General features: G+C 36.2%; 1 protein-coding gene across 4 annotated transcripts in view; it reads right to left on the minus strand.

Moving 5' to 3' along the window:
• The window catches only part of RABGAP1L (RAB GTPase activating protein 1 like), a 668,427-nt gene that overhangs the window by 584,595 nt on the left and 62,030 nt on the right, over window positions 1-21,802 (minus strand). For all 4 annotated transcript variants that reach the window (XR_003005040.1, XR_003005039.1, XM_024758766.1 and 1 more), the window contains exons 4-7: window positions 13,184-13,394; window positions 9,865-10,039; window positions 2,348-2,505; window positions 969-1,079 (exon numbers count right to left, since the gene is read on the minus strand). Coding sequence is in view for 2 of the 4 variants with exons in the window: in XM_024758766.1 (XP_024614534.1) it covers window positions 969-1,079; window positions 2,348-2,505; window positions 9,865-10,039; window positions 13,184-13,394 (655 nt within the window). In the remaining 2 variants the exon portion in view is untranslated. The remainder of the gene's footprint in view (window positions 1-968; window positions 1,080-2,347; window positions 2,506-9,864; window positions 10,040-13,183; window positions 13,395-21,802) is intronic.

The following is a 21,802-nucleotide window of genomic DNA, read 5'->3' on the forward strand; positions in this document are numbered from 1 at the left end:
CCTAATGTAAATCCCAAATTGGATGGGGGGAAAGGATGGTATTGGGTTAACTGACAAAATTAGAGACAAATAGTAGGTTAGATAAAAAGTATTGTATGAAAGCTAAGTTTACTGAGGTTGATACAAATAATGTGGTTAAATAAGAGATATTCGTATCCCTATTTTTAGGAAATACAGATTTCCTAAGGAAGTAGATAGGGATAAAACACCATGATGTATGTAACTTACTCTTAAATTGTTTAGAAAAACAATCACGTGTGTGCGCGTGTGTGCCAGGGTGGAGGGAGGGAGAGAAAGACTGAGAGACAGAGAGAGAGAGATTGAGAAAGTGGGTGCAAAGCAAATGGGGTAAAATGTTATTAATAAGTGATTCTGAGTAAAGAGCATGCAGGTATTCTCTGTACTAGGTTTTTTTTCTTTTTTTTAAAGTCTTCTGTAAGTTTGAAATTACCTCTAAATAAAAAGATTAAAATATTGCTATGTCTACTGCTAACAGAAAAATTAAAATATAGACATAAATATATAAACGCATGCAGACACACGTGTGTGTATATATGTGCATGTGTGTTTATATATTTTAAAGAGGTATCTCTTAAAAATTCTGATATCTCAGTAACTTAATGGACTTTTTAATAATCAAAATGATTGAGAAATTAAGGTATTTGTCCTATATGTAAATAAGGGAGAGACGGAAAAAGCCCAAATAGGGTAGAAGCAGTTATTACTGATAAAACAAAGCCATTTCATGTTTATTTCCCCATCAATTGACATTTTCAATGAACCAGTTATATCTAACTTATTTAAGTGGGGAAAGCATTAGGTTTCTCATTCTCACTTTTAAATGGAGAAACTGAAGCATGGTGAAAAGCCACCGTAAGTAATACAGCTGAGATTCAATAGTATGTCTCTTGAAACACAGTAACAATGTCAATACAAGTTTTGGTAGCATTTAGGAGCAAGCTGCTTACCTCTCAATAGCTAATTCTTTGTTAGAAAGTTGCTGCACTGTAATCACAACCTTCTTCTCTATTCCTTGTTTTAATTTGAAATAAAATTTATCTCTATCCTTAGGCACAGGACTGAAATATGCAAAAAGAACAGGAATTAACAATAATTAAAAACAATAAAAAAGATCTCTCTTTCAAGGTTAGAATGAGCCAACAAACTATTTAAGCAACAACACCCTTATTCTTAAGATATCCTAACTCTCATCTTGCCACAGAGTAACTACAAACTTTACAGTCAGCAAAACAGAGTTGTTATTAATTTTTAAACTGGGTTTACAAGAGCCTTATAATTTATCTCTAACGAGATTAAAAACAAAACTTTTTAAATGACACCATTTCAAATTTTAGTTTTTAAATTTTAACACATTTAGGAACATGGTTTATTTAATTACTTTTAAGACTGTCACATTTCTGGTTTAGCTGGCTGCATGAATGCCTTTAACACAGTGAAACCCAAGGCAAAAACTGAGAAGAAGAGCTTACTTTTAAACATCTAGAGTTTGAGATGACTGTGACAAATCCAAGTAAATATAAATAAAAGATGAACAAAGAGGTACAGATCAGGGCAAGTTAAATTCTAGCCTAGGCCAGACTGACAATTCTCAAGAATTAGTTCATTAAAACAATAAGTGTCTAAAAGAAACAAAACAAAAACAGTTTAGTGTCTAAAATATAGGTTGCCTTATCTGAAAAGGAAAAATACTTTTAGCAACTTATTTGACCTACGACTCAATTTCTCTATCTGTAAAAAACAGGTAAAATACCTACCTAACAATTATGGTTAGAAACAAAGGCAAAGTAAAGGCCCATAACTGATCATTAAAGAGTATAACTGTTTCCTATTATCTGCCTATTTTTGAACTAAAGAAGAACATTCCAAATACACAGCAGAAGGAAATGGTTAATTAAATGATGGTCAAACCATACAATATACTACTGGTAACCATTAAAAATGATTTTAAGAATATTTTAATTGAAAAATTCTTATATCATGAAGTTAAAAGAAAAAACTATATATATATATATACAACTGTATAAAAATACACCCTAGAAATCAAATATTAAAAGTGATTGTGGCTGACAAAACCATAGCTTTTTATTCTAATTTTATTATTTTACTAAATTTTCTACAGTAAATATCAGTATTTTAAAATATTAAGAAAATAATTTACATAAAACATCTGAAAAGCATGACAAAAGTAAACCATGCATTCACCAGTGAAATATTTCTTTATCATCCTAAAGCTTTATACCAACATTGCATATTCTGGAAACTTTAAATTAGCCAATATTATATTTCAGACACAATACCAATTTTTAATCTTTCCAAACAACCTCACCTAAAGTTTCCTTTTCCATCATCTTCTTTTACCTCCAAGGAGACACTGAAGGTAAATACATCACTGTCAGGGGTAGGAATAACTGAGTCTTTAACATCAGATACTTGTCTAGAAGACCGTTTGAAAGCTGTACAGAAACTATACAAAATTCTGCTTACCTAAAAGAATAAAAATGGAAACAATATTAGACAAAGATTTAACTGCATTTTGATAAACTTCTTTCCTAATTCTTGAATCTATAATTTCCCATGGTCACAATGCTCTTTAGCAGATAAAGTAGATATAGTCTAAGCATATACACACACACACACACAGAGTTTGTAATATACAGTGTGTATATATACATAGTATAAGCATATATACACACACACAGTTGACCCCTAAACAACATGGGTTTGAACTGCACGGGTCCCCTTATATGCAGATTTTTTTCAACAGTAAATACTACAGTAGTATACAAGCCACGGTTGGTTGAAGTGGCAGATGCGGAAGAGTGGATAAGGAGGAACCGCTCATATGGAAGGCCAACTATAAATTATACATGAATTTTTGACTGCACAGAGGGTCAGCGCCCCTACGACATGCCACCCCCCCAGCCCCAGCGCACTGTTCAAGGGTTAACTGTAGTTTGCTTCTTTCAATCTGGCATTTAAACACCAAAATAAAGACGTTTAATTTAAAGTCACAAAAGAAGCTGTGTGTATGTATAGATGTTTCTATGACCCCTAAGATACTATATTGCAATGAATGAAGCCTAAGATAATTACTAGAATGATACTGGCATCTAAACCTTCCCAATGAACACACACAAACAAGGTTTTAGGCCAAGGTGTCAATTTCTCTTTTCACTTCTCTCAGCTTCAGAGGGCTAGATCCTGAGGCATAGAATAAATACTGTTTTTTGCAAAAAGAAAACATGGTAGCATGATTTAAAGAACTTCCAGTATTGTTAATGTTGTTGTTGTATAAATGTGTCATAGAATGAATGAATCCTGAAATGTTCTTATCTAATTTATTAGTATTAAACCACCCTGGTGACTTTATATACACACACATACATAAATATATGTATGTGTGTATATATATGGATGGCTTTTACTCCTCCCCTAAAGTGGAGGAGTACTCTACATCCCACACTCTTCCAGACGGTATTATCTTCCTTGGTTCCAAAAGAAGCATCAAACTTGTCTGCTTCAAACACAAAAGAACTTCCAAATCTCTCAGGCCCCTCATGGGTTGAACAAATAAAAACAAGATGAAATAAGAAGGGTTTGAACAAAGTTCATATTTTCAATATCTCACACTGGGAGGTACTAGTAAAGAAACTTCTCTGAATATTAAATCCTTCACTTTAGATAAAGTGAATTCAAATTATTCTTTGTATTAATCTAGGATTATAATATTTTATAATTTGCTTGAACTAAGAGCACTCTCATTAACAGTAGAATTTCTTCAAGTATGGGGGTCTTTCCTCATTATTCTATTATTATATTCATACATTCTCTAACACATACATATTCTAACACATTCAATGGTCCTCAAACTTCCAATGGCCACACTTACATCCAGTAATCAATGATTACCCTAAACTGCCTTTTCAGTGCCAAATCAATAGTTTTCTAAATTAACTGACTTACACAGGTTAACTGTGTAAGAATGCTGCCTGCCAGCCTAAAGTTCAACTTCAATCAATAGCATCATATTTGTATCACTGCATTCATAAAATTTTTTAATATGTTAAAGTTATCTCATTATAATTTTATATAAATGAGTAACAACAAAGCAGCAAAGGATTCATATTAATAATAACTGTAGACCTCAAATCTTATACAATTAAGACAATTATAAGTTCATTCATTCATTCAACCAATACTTTTTGAGTGCCTTCTGTGTACTAAGTACTATTCTAGGAGAGAGGGATACAGCCGTGTACATGGAGCTTTCATTTCAGCACATGTAAGTTGAATGTGCTTGGGGTGAATGGGAGGAATCATTAGGTAAGGCAAAAACAGATATGTTCAGCCTCAACTGGACCCTTATTGGACTTAGCTCAATAATTTAAATGTTATAGAGGAAAACAGAATCAAAGAACATGCTAGAAATAAGTCACTGAAGATTATGCCTACAAGGTAAAGTGTAAACAGGGACTTTAAACTATTTTCAGTACTTTGAGTACTGCCTACTTCCTAACTCCAAATAAAATGTGACGTCTCTTATTTACATTTTATGTGTATTTAAGAAAACATTTTTAAGCATATTTTTAAGAAAACATTATATGTGAAAACAGAATACCTGTACTTAGTTTTTGATACATTAGTAAAGTTAAACCCCAACCCTATTTATTATTTTTTCTTCTCTCCTATATTCTTCTATTTCATTTTCTTTGTATCAGAGCTGTCCACAAGCCTACACATCATGCCACACCAAAAACAAAGTCAAAGAACTTGGTGAATTCTAAAGTAGATGGGCAAGGCTCAGGAATGTCTTTTGAAAAAGGCTAAGCATATGAGGCTGAGCCAGAGTGGTAGAGAATGATGGGGGGGAAATCAGCCTACACCTTTCTCTCTTCTTGGAGGAAGGACACAACAGTACCTTAACAGCAATCAAACTGCATTTAATCCTGACCAGTCTTAGAAGTTGCTATTTCCAACAACAAGGTTAAAATCATTTGTGACTTCTAGAGTCTGTGAATAAGCTGGAATGATGATCCAAGAATTGGTAAGGTAGAGTAGCTTCAAAAACGATGATTATCAATGTCTATAGTTATTGGAACAAATTGGGTAACCAATTTCATCATGAAAAAATTTAAAACATAATACCATGGAAAACATTTCTATACACGTCACAATATTAAATACACACACAAACACACACGCACACACAATAATCTAGAACAGGCATTTTCTTTGCAGAAGTCAAAAGGTTTATTGACAAATAATACAGTACAATTTTTCCCCAGAGGCAGTACCTACCTACAGAAAGCATTAGTTAAACACAAAACTATCTCTTGGAGTTGTTGTTGTTTTTGAAGAGGTGGGCAGGAGGACACATGTAGGTATGTGGAAAGGAGACAAACCAAAATCTTAATTCTGATGGAATTCTGAGTAACTTTTATTTTCTTTTGTATTTCAGTATATTCCAAATTCTCAATTATTACACATTAACAGTCCAAGAAATGCTATTAAATGAAATGTTTACTTAAAATAAGTAATACAGGGGGACTTCCCTGGTGGTCCAGTGGTTAAGAATCCACCTTCCAATGCAGGGGACGCAGGTTTGACCCCTGGTCAGGGAACTAAGATCCCACATGCAGAGGAGCAACTAAGCCTGTGCACTCTAGAGCCTGCACCACAACTAGACAGCCTGCATGCCGCAACTACTGAGCCTGCGTGTCGCAACTAGAGAGAAGCCCGCACGCCACAACAAACAGCCCGCACACCACAACAAAAGATCCCATGTGCCGCCTGTTGGCGGGAATGTAAATTGATACAGCCACTGTGGAGAACAGTATGTAGGTTCCTTAAAAAACTACAAATGGAACTACCATATGACCCAGCAATCCCACTACTGGGCATATACCCTGAGAAAACCATAATTCAAAAACAGTCATGTACCAAAATGTTTATTACAGCTCTATTTACAATAGCCCGGACATGGAAACAACTTAAGTGTCCATCATCGGATGAATGGGTAAAAGTAACTGGGAAGTGACCCCCACATTAAAAAAAAAAAGATCCCATGTGCCGCAACTAAGACCCGACCCAGCCAAATAAATAAATAAATAATTTTTTAAAAATAAATTAAAAATAAAATAACATAGCAAATTCTTCGAAGATAAAGCCTTTTCACTAATATTGGTGAAAAAGGAGCAACTCTTTTAAAAACATTTATCAAGAAAATGTTCACCCAAAAAAGTTAATGTAGAAAAGTTATCCTATAAAAGATACCCAGAAAAATATGTGTTAAAATTTTAAAAACTTGCTCAAGTATGTTACTAATTGAAAGGAGCTAAAACAAGAGGCAACCATACAAGAACTTTTTTAATTACAAAAATCAATTTATTTGAGAAAAACAATATAACTTCCAAATTAATTTCCAAAATAAGGCATTTTGCTAAAATACCATCTCAATAAATATATGTTTAGCAATAATATTTTCTCATACAAGGAATTAGGTTTTCTTTTATATAGTAGTGTACCAGCAACCCTAAGAAAAACCAATGCATTAAGAGTAAAGATGTTCCTAATGATACCCTTGGTATTATGAAATACCTCTGAATGCCTGTAACACCAGCTGATAAAAACCTGCTTCTAAAACACAACACTGAGAACTGATAATAATGGTAAGTATGTCATAACATACAAACAAACAGCAAAATCTGTTTTGAAGAAAATGGTTACACTGAGTAGTAGATATAAATTCTTAAAGAGAGTCAACTAATTAAAAACAGTTTTGTGTAATATATTCATAAAGATGCAACAAGAATAGATGCCTCTCTGGCTTTTTGCACTGTGCTTTCTGATACTCTGCTCTGTCTGTAATTCTTCAGCAGAACTCTAGCACATCATTCTCCCTGTACAAAGATCATCAGCATCAAGATACTTCTGGCTGGATTCCCCAACTCTTTTGCCATAGATAATTGAGATCCACTCCAGCAGAGTCCCACAGAAGAACAGCCAGGGCAATAAGTCAAATGTGTCCTAACCCTTCTGTGGGAACCCCTAATCCTTGTGTCACAGGTCCAACAAAGCCATCACCCTCACTGGGCTTCCCCTCTACCACTGTTGTGTCTGCTGCTTGTGGCATATTATGGTGAAATAAGAGCACATCAAAGTGATAACTGGTAGTGGCAGCCATGCTGCTACTCCCTCTTGAGAAGATGTCTTCTTGCCTTTAACTGGCAAACTTCTTCAAATCTCATCCAGGGACTCTGCAAACAATGGAAAACAAATTAATGCCACTGCTGCATGGTACATATTTAAGCAATAAGAATGTCAGTCATCTGTTCCTGAGCTATCTTTGCCAATTGTCTGTGTCCATTAAGAGGGACCTAAATACTAAGGACTAATGTTGTCCCTTCACCACATAACAAGAAACTTCCAGGAACCAGATAACTAGACAACCAGTAAATGCAACAAAAAGACAAGTAATTATTTTTTGAGGGGAGAGAGGAAGATATCAGACATTCTATAAAAGGCATGAGTAAAACCCAAAGGTTGCTGGAATGCAAGCTATATGACCGAGAAATCCCTTTATAAAGCATAATTGAAAGGTAAAAATCTATATTTACTTTTTATAATAAAGCAACAGGAAAGCTGTGACTGAAAATTAAATGGGTCTTCAGAGTCATAAACTTCCTTAGGAAACCAGCTTCATCATCTGTTCTCTCAGCCTTTGGATAAGGAAAGGGTAACCATAAAATTTGTCAGCCAAACCAGAGCACTTTTGAGAATAAAATGAAGTGCTTTAATAATATACTTGGACAACAGTCATAAACTAGGACTGCTCCAGGCAAAGAGGAGCATAAGGTCACTAGTCTAAATAAATACCATCTATGTTATGGAAATGTCATGAGTATCAAGTAAATGCCTAGCGCAGTGCCAGGCATAAGCCCTATATTTATATCGGGTTGTTATAGAAATGATCTCTCATAATAAAGTTCAATGAAAACTGTCATTTATTTCTCCTTCAAACAATGAATTTTACCACCAATGTCCCAGAATGTAACACTTTGAAAAATTTACTCAAAAAAATTAAATAATAAATGGATATCACTTTATCACAACCTACAATGTACCAAATATCCTCTCCAGAAATACAATTAATCCTATTTAATACTATATCCAAAATGGTCAGGCCAAGAATTCCCCCTCAGTTTTATCCACTGCTTACCCACTGTTAAAGCTCTCAAAAATGACAAATATCCTCCCCATAAACAAGTAGATGCTATAATCCAAAAAGAGAGTTTCATACCATCACAGTTATGAAAAATGCTTGCAACCAGGTGCCTTTCAATTTCCTTCTACAGCAGTGTTTCTGCCTCTCCAAGCAGCAGGTTCTCCAATTCTTCAAAGTTCTCTTTCTTACTGTTGAGCACCAGTTATCCAGAATCCACAAAGGTATGCTAAATGACGGTTGCCAACATGAAATGCCAGGTCTCTACCATCTGCTTCCCCACCTCTGTAGTGGAGTTGTAAGGATCAGAAATAGACCCCCCAATTTACAAACACACACACACATTCTTTCAACATATTTATATCCACTGCCTCCTACGTGCCAGGCATACTTGTACTCATTCACTCTACCTATCACACACTTGGCCAAGTAGTCAGTATAGGTATATGTATAGGTATGTATGTGTGTGTAGGTATATATACATACACACATTGGGATGAAATAGATTCAGAACGATATAAAAAACAAACAAAAAGAAACAAATTTGAACTTCTTACACAGGCATGGTTCTGACAGAGAACTTCTATGTCTGTACATGTTCATTTTAGTGTAAAAAAATTAATCACCAGGGCATAATAACAACTGACATACCCCTCACGCTTAGTATCAGACACACAGAAATCTACATTTCTATGAGTTCCCATGTTGTGGCCAGAAATAAACTCTCAGAACTCCTGTTAATATAATGGTTTATTTATGTTTCATAGTAAAGAGAAAATAGAACAACTGCTACTTTCAGCATTTTCTGCTGACAACTTATATTTCCAAAAGCAAACACACCTGAGACCTTGCCCATCCAAATCCATTTAATAATGCCTTTGAAATGGTTGTATAAGTACTAAAGTTCTAAAAGTGCAAATTATTTTTAATTTGGGGAGAAATCAATAGATACAGAAAAGAAGGCAATTTCTCCATGCATGTAACAGCCATTTGATTCTGAGTCTAAGAATAAACTACCATTTAATAATTGGTAAGAGGAACTCACTGGCATCATCAAAGGACTATAAGTTGACAACCCTGCTGTATGGGAGCATTTGTAGTTATAATTAATACCAGTTCTATAGAGCAAAAGCCAGCCTCTGAATGAGTGCACATAATAAATGATCACCAGTGAAAATCACAGACATCTATGAAACAATCTTACTGCAGTATCTAAGTGAAAGGCCCAGCAGAGAAACAGGTATCGTTACAGACATTTTTAAAAGTCACATAGACCAATCAACTTAGGCAAAACAATAAAAGAGGGGCAAAAATATTCTTCCTTTCTAAGTCTGAGCAATTACTACCATGGTGGGGTGGGAGGAAAGCTTATCAAGGGGGATTTTTCTGTTACATATGTTAAACTGAGAGAACCACTTTAGTGCACAGAGTTATCAGATTTAGCTTTCCATATGCGGCTCTATGCCATTATAAATATTAACTTTCTCTTCAGAAAGATACTCCAAATTCATGTAATATGGTATATGGTCATACATACTAAATTATATGACAGTGAAATTAGAGTTTGAAAATATTACCCTAATTCATCTCAATAGCGAATTGCTACAACATATTATACTTACTGCCTCTTTAATTTCACAGGAGAAAACATGTATCTGGAATTCTTCTGAACCATGGGAACTCTCTGTAAATGCAAAGCAATTGCTCTCTACTGTCCCATCATGTCCACGTGCACAGAATAACACCTTATAAATTGGAAAAGATGCTATCTCCATGTTGTTGGATTGGTCTATGATTCTGCAGAACAGTGATGAAAAATGAGATAAAATATTAACTATCAAAGAACAAAGGCAAACACTTTTACTATGCCAATAACATACAAAATAACTATCTTAAAATCACAAAAATAAACTGGTACTAATAAAGCAGGAAAACAATTATCTTCATATTTTTGCTATACACACACACAAACACACAAATTCTTCAACTTCTTTTGACAATTACTTCATTTTTGTGTCCTATGATCGAATTCATTTACTTTCAAAGCCAAGTATACACTGCCTGGTAAAATCAATGTCATACATCCCTAAATGCTAGTCTTGTTCTGTTATGGCAAGAGGAATGCCAGTAAAAAATAGCACAGACCATCTCTGGAGAGTTCATTTCTATTTAAAGCAGCACCTGTAAGTTTATCCAAGTCCAGGTCATTCATCGTTCAACAAAGACTTCTCTTACCCTAAAAAAGGTCAGAGTGGTTCCAAAGATAAACTTAACAATGGAATTTAAGAGGTAAAAGGAGTTTGTGGGACTTAGGAGCAAATATTTCTCTGACTTTCCCTGTACAAATCCTAAGCTCTAGTTTGATCCAAAACCTCAAGACCACCTCAGGATCTCAAATTGTAGAACTGAGGGGGACCTACTAGGAATAGAGAGGCAAATCACTAAGTCTTTGTTAAGGTATGTTTGGCACTTTGAAACTCAATAGATACAAATATCAAAATGCCTTTTACTGTTAAGAGATATCATACAAACAATATACCTACAAAACGTTTTCCTGAAAAAGTCAAAGCATTTTTACCAAAACCTTGTTAAATTTATATTGCTATTATTTTGGTACTTAGAACTTTTCTCACATTCTAAACCTCAGAGAATGAGGCAAATCAGAAAGGGTTTGGAAAAGATTAAATCAGTCTTCAGAGAATAGTATAGGTTCAAGACACGTTCAACCTAATTTCCCAGACCTGGTTCATTTATTTGTTCATTCAGCAAATATTTACTAAAAACCTGCTATGGACTGATACTGCTCTAGACAGTACTATCAGACAGAAGCTGTAGCAGGAAAAAATACCAATAACCTGCCCCCATGGAACTTATATTCTAGTGAGGAAGACAGACAATAAACAAATAAGCAAATAAATATAAAATATCAAGTCAAAGAAAAGTTCTATGAAGGAAAAAAGGCCCAGTAAAAAGAAAGAGCGATAGTTATGATATGATCGAAGGAGGATTCTTCTGAAAATTTGGCAGTTTCTTACAAAACTAAATATACCCATACTATAGGATCTAGCAATTACACTCCTTGGTGTTTATTCAGATGAGTTAAAAACTTACATCTACACAAAACCCCGCACACAGATGTTTACAGAAGCTTTATTCATAATCGCCAAAACTTGGATGCAATCAGAATGGCAAATGGAAAAATAAACTGTGGTACACCCAGACAATAGCATATTATTCAGCACTAAAAAGAAATGAGCTATCAAGCCACAAAAAGACATGTAGGAACTCTTAAATGCCTATTATTAAGTAAAAGAAGCCAATCTGAAAGGGCTACTTATTACATGATTCCAACTATATAATTTACTGGAAAAGGCAAAACTATGGAGACAGTAAAAAGATCAGTGGTTGCCAGCGGTTGCAGGGAGGGACAAATGATCAGGCAGAAGGCAGGAATTTTCAAACAGTGAAAGTACTCTGTATGATATTCTACTGGTGGATACATGTCATTATATATTTGTCCAAACCCACAGAATGTACAACACCAAGAGTGAACCCTAAGGTAAACTATGGACTTTGGAGAATTATGTCAATGTAGGTTCATCAACTGTAACAAATGTAGGGACTTCCCTGGTACTCCAGTGGTTAAGAATCTGCCTTCCAATGCAGGGGACGTGGGTTTGATCCCTGGTCCAGAAACTAAGATCCCACATGCTGTGGGGCAACTAAGCCAGCGCGCCACAACTACAAAGCCCACATGTGCACTCTGGAGTCCGCGCGCCACAACTACAGAGCCCATGCGCTCTGAAAAATATGCGCTCTGGAGTCCGTGCACCACAACTAGAGAGCCCGCGCACCGCAACAAAGAGCCCACGCGCCTCAACGAAAGATCCCATGTGCCGCAACTAAGATCCAACGCAGCCAAAAATAAATAAACAATTTTAAAATAAATTAAAAATTGTAACAAATGTACCATGTGGAAGAGGATGTTGATGGTGAGAGGTGTGTTTGGGGGAGGTGGAGGGATGCACATCTGGGATATGGGAAATCTCTGTACTTTGTGCTCAATTTTGCTGTGAACCTAAAAGTGATCTAAAAAATAAACCCTATTAAGAAAAACAGGAAGGAAGAAAAAGAAGCCTTCTTTTGATAAAAAGGTTTCTTGAGGTGAAACCGGAGAGAAGTGAAAAAGCCACTGGAAAACCAAGGAAAGCTTGTTTAGGCAGAGTAAAGAGACTACACAAAAGCCCTGAGGTAGGAATCCTGACTGATAGGCCCTGAGGCAGGATTCATGACTGTGTTTGAGAATGAGCAAAGAGGCTACTATGACTGGAATGTAGCAAATGAATGAAGTGAATGAATGAATGAAGTAAATGTAGTGAAAGAAGTGAGAGAGCAAAGGAGGGAGGGAAGAGAGGGGAGAAGGACAGAAGATCAGGTCAAAGCAGATCATCAGGGCCAGACATGGTAAGAATTTCAAATATAATCACAAGTGTGACTGGAGGCTACTGGAGGGCTGAATGTAGGAAAATAACAGTTATCTGATTTACATTTAAAGAAATTCAAGGTTCAGATGACATTAAATATTATTCCTAGTGAAGCATGTGAGAAAAAGCCATTTTGCTTCTTTCCAGTCTGACGTAAAGAGCTTGAAATCTAGGGATCACTCTAGTTTTCCGAACCACTGTTACAATGACAAGGTGAAACACAAATCATAGGTATTTTGACAGTTATAGTTGCATTTATAGCATTCTAAGCAAATTTTACAAATGCCCCTTGCAAATAAGGAATACAGTCTAAACCTAAACATGTTTACTTTGCATGGCTACAGAGTAAAAGTGAATTCAGAGTAAGTCCAAGGCCTCACTTATGATAAAATATCATCACCACTACCCAAAAAAACTTCACACATGTCTAAGGGGGTAATAAAGGATTAGAGCTTACCTCACAGAACCTTCCGGAACATTTGGCACATACAGAGTAACAGGAAAGGGGTGCTGACTGGAAGATTTCATAGTTGCCATTGCCCGTAACGCCTCCACTTCATTACGTGGGGAAGAAACCTTCATACATCCTAAGTAGGTCAGTTTGTTAAATAAAACACTATCTTCTTCAGGTATTCCACTTGGAGAAGATGGTCTGGGTGTAGAAATTTCTGAAGAAAAAAAAAAAAGAAACACTCAAAAGTTAATATAAAACTTCACAGTATAATTTCATCTACTGCCCAAAAACAAATGAAAAATTGCAAATAAAATTTAGGTCTCTCTGTGTTTTCATTTCTTTTCATGTTTATCCTACATCTTAACTTAGAGTTTTGGAACTGGCCATTTTGTACTTCAGATCTCTCAAAGTATTATCTTACTAAGCTATGACTTCTTTAGAGGAAAAGAAAAAAAACATTCTAAGCTTTGTATTTTAAAAAATCAAAAATACGGAGTTCAAATGATATAAAACAGTAAGAAGAAAAGACTACACTAAAGACAGTGTGAATTATCCTAAAACGAATGAGAATTAAACAAAACTAAAATCCGTTAAAAGTGTTTCTGGTAAAGATCCTGCATAGCACCAAATTTGTTAATCAGCCTAAATTCCTCAGCAAAAGTCAACAATGTTAAAATGTTCCATCTCATACTAATACCAACAAAGTCAAGCTCCTTATTTTTCTCCTTCCTAGCTTGCTGGCTTCTATAAAATATGTAAGTATTTCAATGAAAAATTTTTCCTCAAAATAATTACTTTGATGAATTATCCTATGATTGCTTCCCCCAATTCTTTAAAAAAAAAAAATCCACTTTAATTCTAAGCACAGCACGCATGTAGCAAAGTCCCAACTGTGGTTAGAGAGTATTTATCTGCATATATCAGGTAGTATAAAGCTTCCCCTCTGCCACTCTCCCCATCCCCACCTAAAAACCCACATTCAGCTAATCTCCAACTCTTCCCGCTACCCACATCCACGCTGTACAAAATTAAGCAGCCTGTCTCACCCAAACTAGATCCCTGTGACATGCTCTAACTCTCATTACCAGGATTACACTTACAGGATATTAATAAATAAGTCACAAAAGCCATTCCCAACCTCCCCACTCCAGCTCCCAAATATTATACTAAATCATGCACCCTTCACCACTTTTTTCTATTGAAAAACTAAAGCTATTCAAATGAAGTACTTCATCTACCATGTTCTTCAATCACTGAAACATGTTTTTTCCACTTTTGAATCAGTTCAATGTATATATTTCAAAAGGGACATATAAAAAACTACAAGTACGTTTTAAGGCTAAATACAAACATGTCTAGAATATACATATATACATATATGCATTTTTGTTAATTTAGCAAGTACTTATGCAAAAACAATTATTTGCAAGATCGTATGGTAAAACTGTGCTTTGGTGACTGATGAACACGGTAGATCAAGTAGTTCAAATTATCTAACGTATGTGTAACTGGAATTCTACAAAAGAGGAAAAGGTGGAGAAAAAGCTTTCTGAAGAAATAAATGTTTTACAAAATCTGTGTAGCTCACAGATTCATGAAACTCTGTATACCCCAAATACAAAAACAATACATAAATGGATCCAAAAAAGACAGATGACAAAATTGTAGACAAGACCGTTAAAGTAACTATTATAACTATGATAGAGGAATTAAAGAAAAACACCTAACAAAAGAAGGAGAAAAATGGAAGACAGAAAAAACAACCAAAAGAAATTCTAGAGCTAAAAAATGCAAGATCTGAAATGAAATATTCCCTGGGTGGATATAACAACTAATTCTAATTTGCATAAGAAAACAAGAATATTAAAGAAGATCCTTGGGATAAAGGAAAATGATACTAGAGGGAAACTGAAGAGCACCAAAAGTTATAAATATGAGGGAACGACTTTTTTCTTGCCATTTAATTTCTTTAAAATACAGCAGACTGCTGGTCATCCCCATTTGGAAATCTTATTAATCATTATGTCCAAAATTGAATTCATTAGATGTACACTGAACTATTCATGCCTTGAATAACTCTTGAATCCATCCCACTTTTCTTTGGCCCCATAGTCATTACCCAAATTACTACAGCAGTAACCTCCAGTCTTTCTTTCCTCCAATTTATTCTCCACACTGCAGCCACCAAGATCTTTCATAAAGATAGAAGAACTTCCATGGTGGCACAGTGGTTAAGAATCTGCCTGCCAATGCAGGGAACACGGGTTCAAGCCCTGGTCTTGGAAGATCCCACATGCCATGGAGCAACTAAGCCCGTGTACCACAACTACTGAGCCTGCGCTCTAGAGCCCATGAGCCACAACTACTGAGCCTGCATGCCACAACTACTGAACCCCGCAGGCCTAGAGCCGGTTCTCTGCAACAAGAGAAGCCACCGCCATGAGAAGCCAGTACACCACAACGAAGAGCAGCCCCCGCTCACTGCAACTAGAGAAAGCCTCCGTGCAGCAACGAAGAGCCAACACAGCCAAAAAATTAATTTATTTATTTATAAAAATAAATAACTAAATAAAATAAAATGCCAAAAAAAAAGATGAAAGAAAGAGAGAGAGGGAGGGAGAGAGGGAGAGAGGGAGGGAGGGAGGGAGGAAGAGAGGGAGGGAGGAAATAAACAGATATACCACACAAACACTAATTATAAGAAAACCAGAATGGCTATATTAATATCAGAAAAATCCGACTTCAAAACAACAAACAGTAACAGGAGAAAAGGGGACATTTCACAATGATAAAAGGGTCAATTTATAAGGAAAACATAATTTAAAAAGTGGCTATGCCCCTAATACCAGAGCTTCAAAATACTTGAAGCAAAAACTAGCAGAACTGAAGATCCTCAAACTGAACCAGTCAAATTGAAGTAACAAGTCTGCTATAGCTTCTATGTATTAACTGAAAACACTGGGCAGAATATAAAAAGTAACTACTTTTATAGAATATAAACAAGTAACTACTTGTTTTTATTTTTTTTAATTTATTTTATTTATTTTTGGCTGCATTGGGTCTTTGTTGCTGTGCGCAGGTTTTCTCTAGCTGCAGCGAGCGGGGACCACTCTTCGTTGTGGTGTACTGGCTTCTCATGGAGGTGGATTCTCTTGCTGTGGAGCACAGGTTCTAGGCGTGTGGGCTTCAGTAGTTGTGGCTCACAGGCTCAGTAGTTGTGGCTCACAGGCTCTAGAGCGCAGGCTCAGTAGTTGTGGTGCACGGGCTTAGTCGCTCCGCGGCATGTGGGATCTTCCAGGACCAGGGCTCAAACCCGTGTTCCCTGCATTGGCAGGCGGATTCTTAACCACTGCGCCACCAGGGAAGCCCAGGATTGTTTTTTTTTTTTTAAAGCAAGTAACAACAGACAGATTGGAGAGAGGTCAAAACGTGAAGAACTACCAGTATAGTACTGAATTCCCTTTTACATTTTTTCATCCTTTATATCCCATATTTGACCTATGGGCCACCCAAGTTGCAGAACTGTGCAGTGAGCAACAAAACTGTGAGAGAAATCCAATTTTTCTGGCCAAAGCACAGAAAAAAAGAGTCCCTGTAAACCAGAGAACATTTGGGGAATTATAACTTTCTTTTCTCTCTCTCTCTTTTTTCTCTCCCAGTTCTACTACAAGGCCAGCCCCAGTGTTGGAGCTGCACCACTATGTGGGAAGTGGGGCTGGGGGGAAAGGATGGAGTGCCGTAGCATATGCAACTCGAAGAAAAGGAACCTCTCAGTGGTTAGAACACCCAAACAAACGGGCTTGGCTCTTGTGGTTCAAAAAGGAAAAGGAAACCTCTGCTATTTTTTTTCTTTCTTTTCTCTCACCACTCTGTCCTGAAGTGAGAAACCTGTCTTTCTACGCAAGAGAAGAAGGAAAATGGGCCCCAAGAAGCCAGAGAGTATGGGGGAAATCCTGAGGAGGAGAGTTGGAGAAGGTAATCCCTAATTTTGTGTATGAACTAACACAAGTCTTGGGTTCACCACCATGCTATACATGTGTGGAACAGACCAAAGAAGCATAGCAAAAGTTTTGGAATTGATTGACTTTGGAACCAGAAAGCAAGATCGAACTTGCAGTCTGGATGTAACCAAGTGGACTGCCTGCTAAAATGAAACAAAATCAACATTCTTCAGAGGATTTTATCTGGAAACAGAATCTCAAAACGTAAGTTTCAGAAAGTCTGGAAAACAATTCAGTTACTCAACTAACAAAAATAGAAAAAGGTGACCAATTGTCAAGGGAAAAGCAATCAACAGATACCAATCCCAAAATAATGCAGTTGCTGGAATTATCAGACTTTAAAATTGGTATTATAACCATGCTCTATGACATAAAGGTGAACAAACCTGGAATGAGTGAAAATATTAAAATCCATGGCAGAGGAACAGAAAATGTAAAAAGGTGAATTTTAGACCAGAAAAATAGAATATCTAAAATTAAATATTCACTGGATGGGCTCAAAAGAAAGGAGATAACAAAATAGTGAGCCAGTAAACTGGAATACAGATCAACAGAAATTTTCTAAACTAAAGAAGGGAGAAAAGAAAAAGATTGGAAAACAATGAAAAGAGCCTTAGGAATTGCAGGACAATATGAAAATACCTAATAGCTTTGTTGTCTGAGTCACGGGAAAAGAAAAAGACTATGCACAAAAAAATTTTCTAAAAAATGTCTGAGGGCTTCCCTGGTGGTGCAGTGGTTGAGAGTCCGCCTGCTGATGCAGGGGACACAGGTTCGTGCTCTGGTCCGGGAAGATCCCACATGCCGCAGAGCGGCTGGGCCCGTGAGCCATGGCCGCTGAGCCTGCGCGTCTGGAGCCTGTGCTCCGCAACGGGAGAGGCCACACAGTGAGAGGCCTGCATACCGCAAAAAAAAAAAAAAGTCTGAAAACTTCCTAAATTTCATAAAAGATATAAATTTACAGATTCAAGAATCTCAGTGAACACCAACAAAGATAAATTCAAAGAAAACCACACCCATATAACCAAACTGCTGGAAAACAAAAATATTGAAAAAAATATTGAAAGTAGACAAACTGCATGTTACAAATAAGGGAACAAATAAGTGATTCAAATGACTGCAGATTTCTCATCAGAAATGATAGAGAAGAGAAGACAGCAAGACAACATCTTTAGAGTATTCAAAGAACATTGCTCCACAGAAATCCAGGGGTTAGGTATGTCAATGGAGTTAATGGGCCTACACCCTGCCCCATGCCCTTTGTGGGTTTTTTTTGGGTTTTTTTTTGGCCAAGCCACACGCTATGCGGGATCTTGGTTCCCTGACCAGGGATCAAACCGTGCCCCCTGCAGTGGAAGCACGGACTCTTAACCACTGGACCACCAGAGAAGTCCCCCCATGCCCATTTAAAGTGATATGTTATAATTACTGGGCTTTGACCTAAAACTGTATGTGATTTTATTCTGAGGTTCAAGGTTTCCAAAACTATTGATGATGACAAACATTTTATTTGGTACTTACTTTGTGCCAGGCATTTTACAAAATACTTTATGTGGATGGTATCATTTGAACTTCTAAATCCCTATGAAACGGGTTCTATTTTATCTCTATTTTACAGATGAGATAACTGATCGTTAGAGAAGTTGAATAACTTGTCCAAGCTGCAGGCAGAGCCTGGATTCAAATCTAGGTCTGAACTCCAGATATCATGTCTTAGCCTCTATGAAAGGTCTAAAATAGAATGAATTAAAATCAAAATGAAGTTTATTCTGCCCTTAATTATAGGGTACCAGCTCTTCAAGGGAAGGAACTGTTCTATCCTCTTTTTATTCCCAGCACTTATAACAAGTGTCTAAAAGACTAGGCACTCAATATATGCCAAATGAATCAATCAGTAAATAAATGAAATTTTTTAGAGCTAGTGGTCCTTTTAGCAACCAATTAATGGCAAACACACATCATCTCTGGGTACCACTTAGATCCTATCTCATCCACAACTAAATGTATCATAACTGCAGCTTTCATGTAGACAAAACTCATGACTAGTGGAAATCTGAAGTTAAGCAAACAAACAGCAAAGTATTTTTAGCAAGACAACACTTTTAGATCTCGTGAAATCACACATCGATGTAAGAAATTCATATCCTCCTAAATATAAATTCAGTCCTGTTCAAGTCATACTTTTGAATTCCATCATCCCTTCCTTAGCAGAAAGATGCAAAGAATAACAAAGAGCATGAGAGAGAAGACTCATCTATGTATCCACACAGTATTTTAGTACATTACAGTAAATCAGTAGATTCCCTGTAGAGGTGAATCCAAGTAGCCAGGACATATGATCACCAAATGACAAAACCCAACAAGTTATCATGATGTTTAAACAAAAGCCCTTATCTATCTAAATTTATCACTGGCAAATTACATATCTTTAATGTTCACTTTAGCCCATTTAAATCTAGGTACTTTCCAGACAGTCCCTTACCTTTGAAGTTATGTGTCATTTTAATCGACCACAACAATTCTGTTAACAAAAACTGCAACTATGAAGAGGCAGCTGAAATGTCTTCTCATAGTTCTTTCAGGCTGCTATATAACAAAATACCACATGGGTGGCTTATAACAACAGACATTTATTTCTCACAGCTCTGGATGCTAGGAAGTCCAAGACTGAGGCTCTGGCAGATTTGGTGCCTCATGAGAGCTCACTTTCTAGACAGCATCTTTTCACTGTGTCCTCACACTGCAGAAGGCACAAGCTAGCTCTCTGGAGTCTGTTTTAGAAGGACATAATCCCAATTATGAGGGCTTTGCCCTCATGACCTAATCACCTCCCAAAGGCCCGACGTCCTAACACCATCACTAGGATTTCAATATATTAATTTTGGGGAGAACACAAAACATATGTCTTTTCATTGAAAATGAAAAGAAACAATATATAACAAGAAAAGAATGCTTTTTAAAAACTTACTTGTAAAGCAAAGTGGAAATTCTTATCCACTGAGATCTTCAGGGAAAGATACATTTTTTAAAAATGTATTTAATATAATGGGTGTTGAAAACACACAAGTACATTATACATGGTCCCTATCAAATATGCTCAGAAATAAGAATATTATCTAGGCCATTGCAAAGGACAACTGATTCCAATAACCCATCAGAGCTTTCAATACATGAGAAGGTAAAGGTATTTCTTCCTTTTGATTAATCTATTAACCAAAAAAATAACTATAGGAATGTTGATGTCAGTATGCTTTGGGTTTGGGGCGAAGGCTAGGGATTTAAGAAATTCAAAAGATAAAGAAAAGCACAATGAAAAATATAATCTCTCATGTTCCCTCAATCAAGAACTAAAAAAATTAATATTTTGTAAGGCTTATTTCCAATCTTGTGTGTACACACACACACACATATAAAGTCCCCTTGAACTTAAATCTAGCCATGAATATGAATATACACTGAAACCTACGAGTCTTTATAATGAATCATTAAACTAGGGGCACTTTTGGGGACCCCCAACACATGGCAAATATCTTCTCTGAGCCTCATTTAGCCATATTTATTATGGTAGTTTTCTCATTCAGATTTAAGCTTTTATGTATTAAAATGCAAGTAGCTTTTCCCTTTATGATTTGGCTTTTCCTACCCTGAGAATCACAAAAATATTCTCATTATTTTCTTCTTAAAGGTTCATTTTTCCCATTTAAATATTTGATTCACTAGGAATAAATTTGGGGTACAGTGTAAGGTAGGGCCACCGTGTTTCCACTGTGTAGCACTCTGGCCTATATCTACACCTACCCTACACGAACATTCAGAAATGGATCATGAGTGCCTTAAATCAGTCAGGATGATCTCATCTCCTCTGTCAGAATGACTTACTGAGGAGTTTGAATATAACCAAGGCCTACACCTATTGGCTCATATCATTCCCCAGACTACTAGAAAATGATTCAGTTGGTCCAATCAGAGTAAAACTCACAACTTTTGTTCGATGGGTAAAAGATCAGAGCCTTTCTCTCGGTCACCAGACATGAACAAATCACCTAGCCTTACTTATCAATTTCTGCAGCTACCTACTTTGTGACCACAAAGGATGCCAGTTAAGGAGAAAGATGACATGGAGAAGATCAAAGCTGAGTAGTTTACAAAGAAATACTACCAGAGGCCAGATCAAACCACACCTCCAGTGTTTAAACCAGCTGAAGTAGGAGTTGGGTTGGGTTTGGTTTGGCTTTCCTTCATCCAAAACCATTTTGACTTTCCTTCATCCAAAACCATTTTGACTTACAAGCTGGTATTCCTACTATAAATCCTACTCATTCATGCATGTACATATTATTTATTACACTGTAATAAATACTTTTACAGTATTACTACACTGATGGAGTTGATATGTTATTTTACTTAGAATTTTCACAAATTGTAATTGAAATAACTGTAGTCAAACTGAGTAAGAAGTCACATTATATGGAAGAATGTATCCATTACACTGTTCTTTGATACCCAAGAATTTATTCATTTGTTCAGTAAGTATTTATTGAGGGCCTACTATATGCCAAGTACTGGGGGTAAAATGAATGCCCAGACATAGAGCCAGTTCTCAAAGAACACTGAGACTGAT

The sequence above is a fragment of the Neophocaena asiaeorientalis genome, unplaced genomic scaffold, assembly GCF_003031525.2.
Source record: "Neophocaena asiaeorientalis asiaeorientalis breed wild unplaced genomic scaffold, Neophocaena_asiaeorientalis_V1.1 scaffold182, whole genome shotgun sequence".
NCBI classification, from domain to species: domain Eukaryota; kingdom Metazoa; phylum Chordata; class Mammalia; order Artiodactyla; family Phocoenidae; genus Neophocaena; species Neophocaena asiaeorientalis.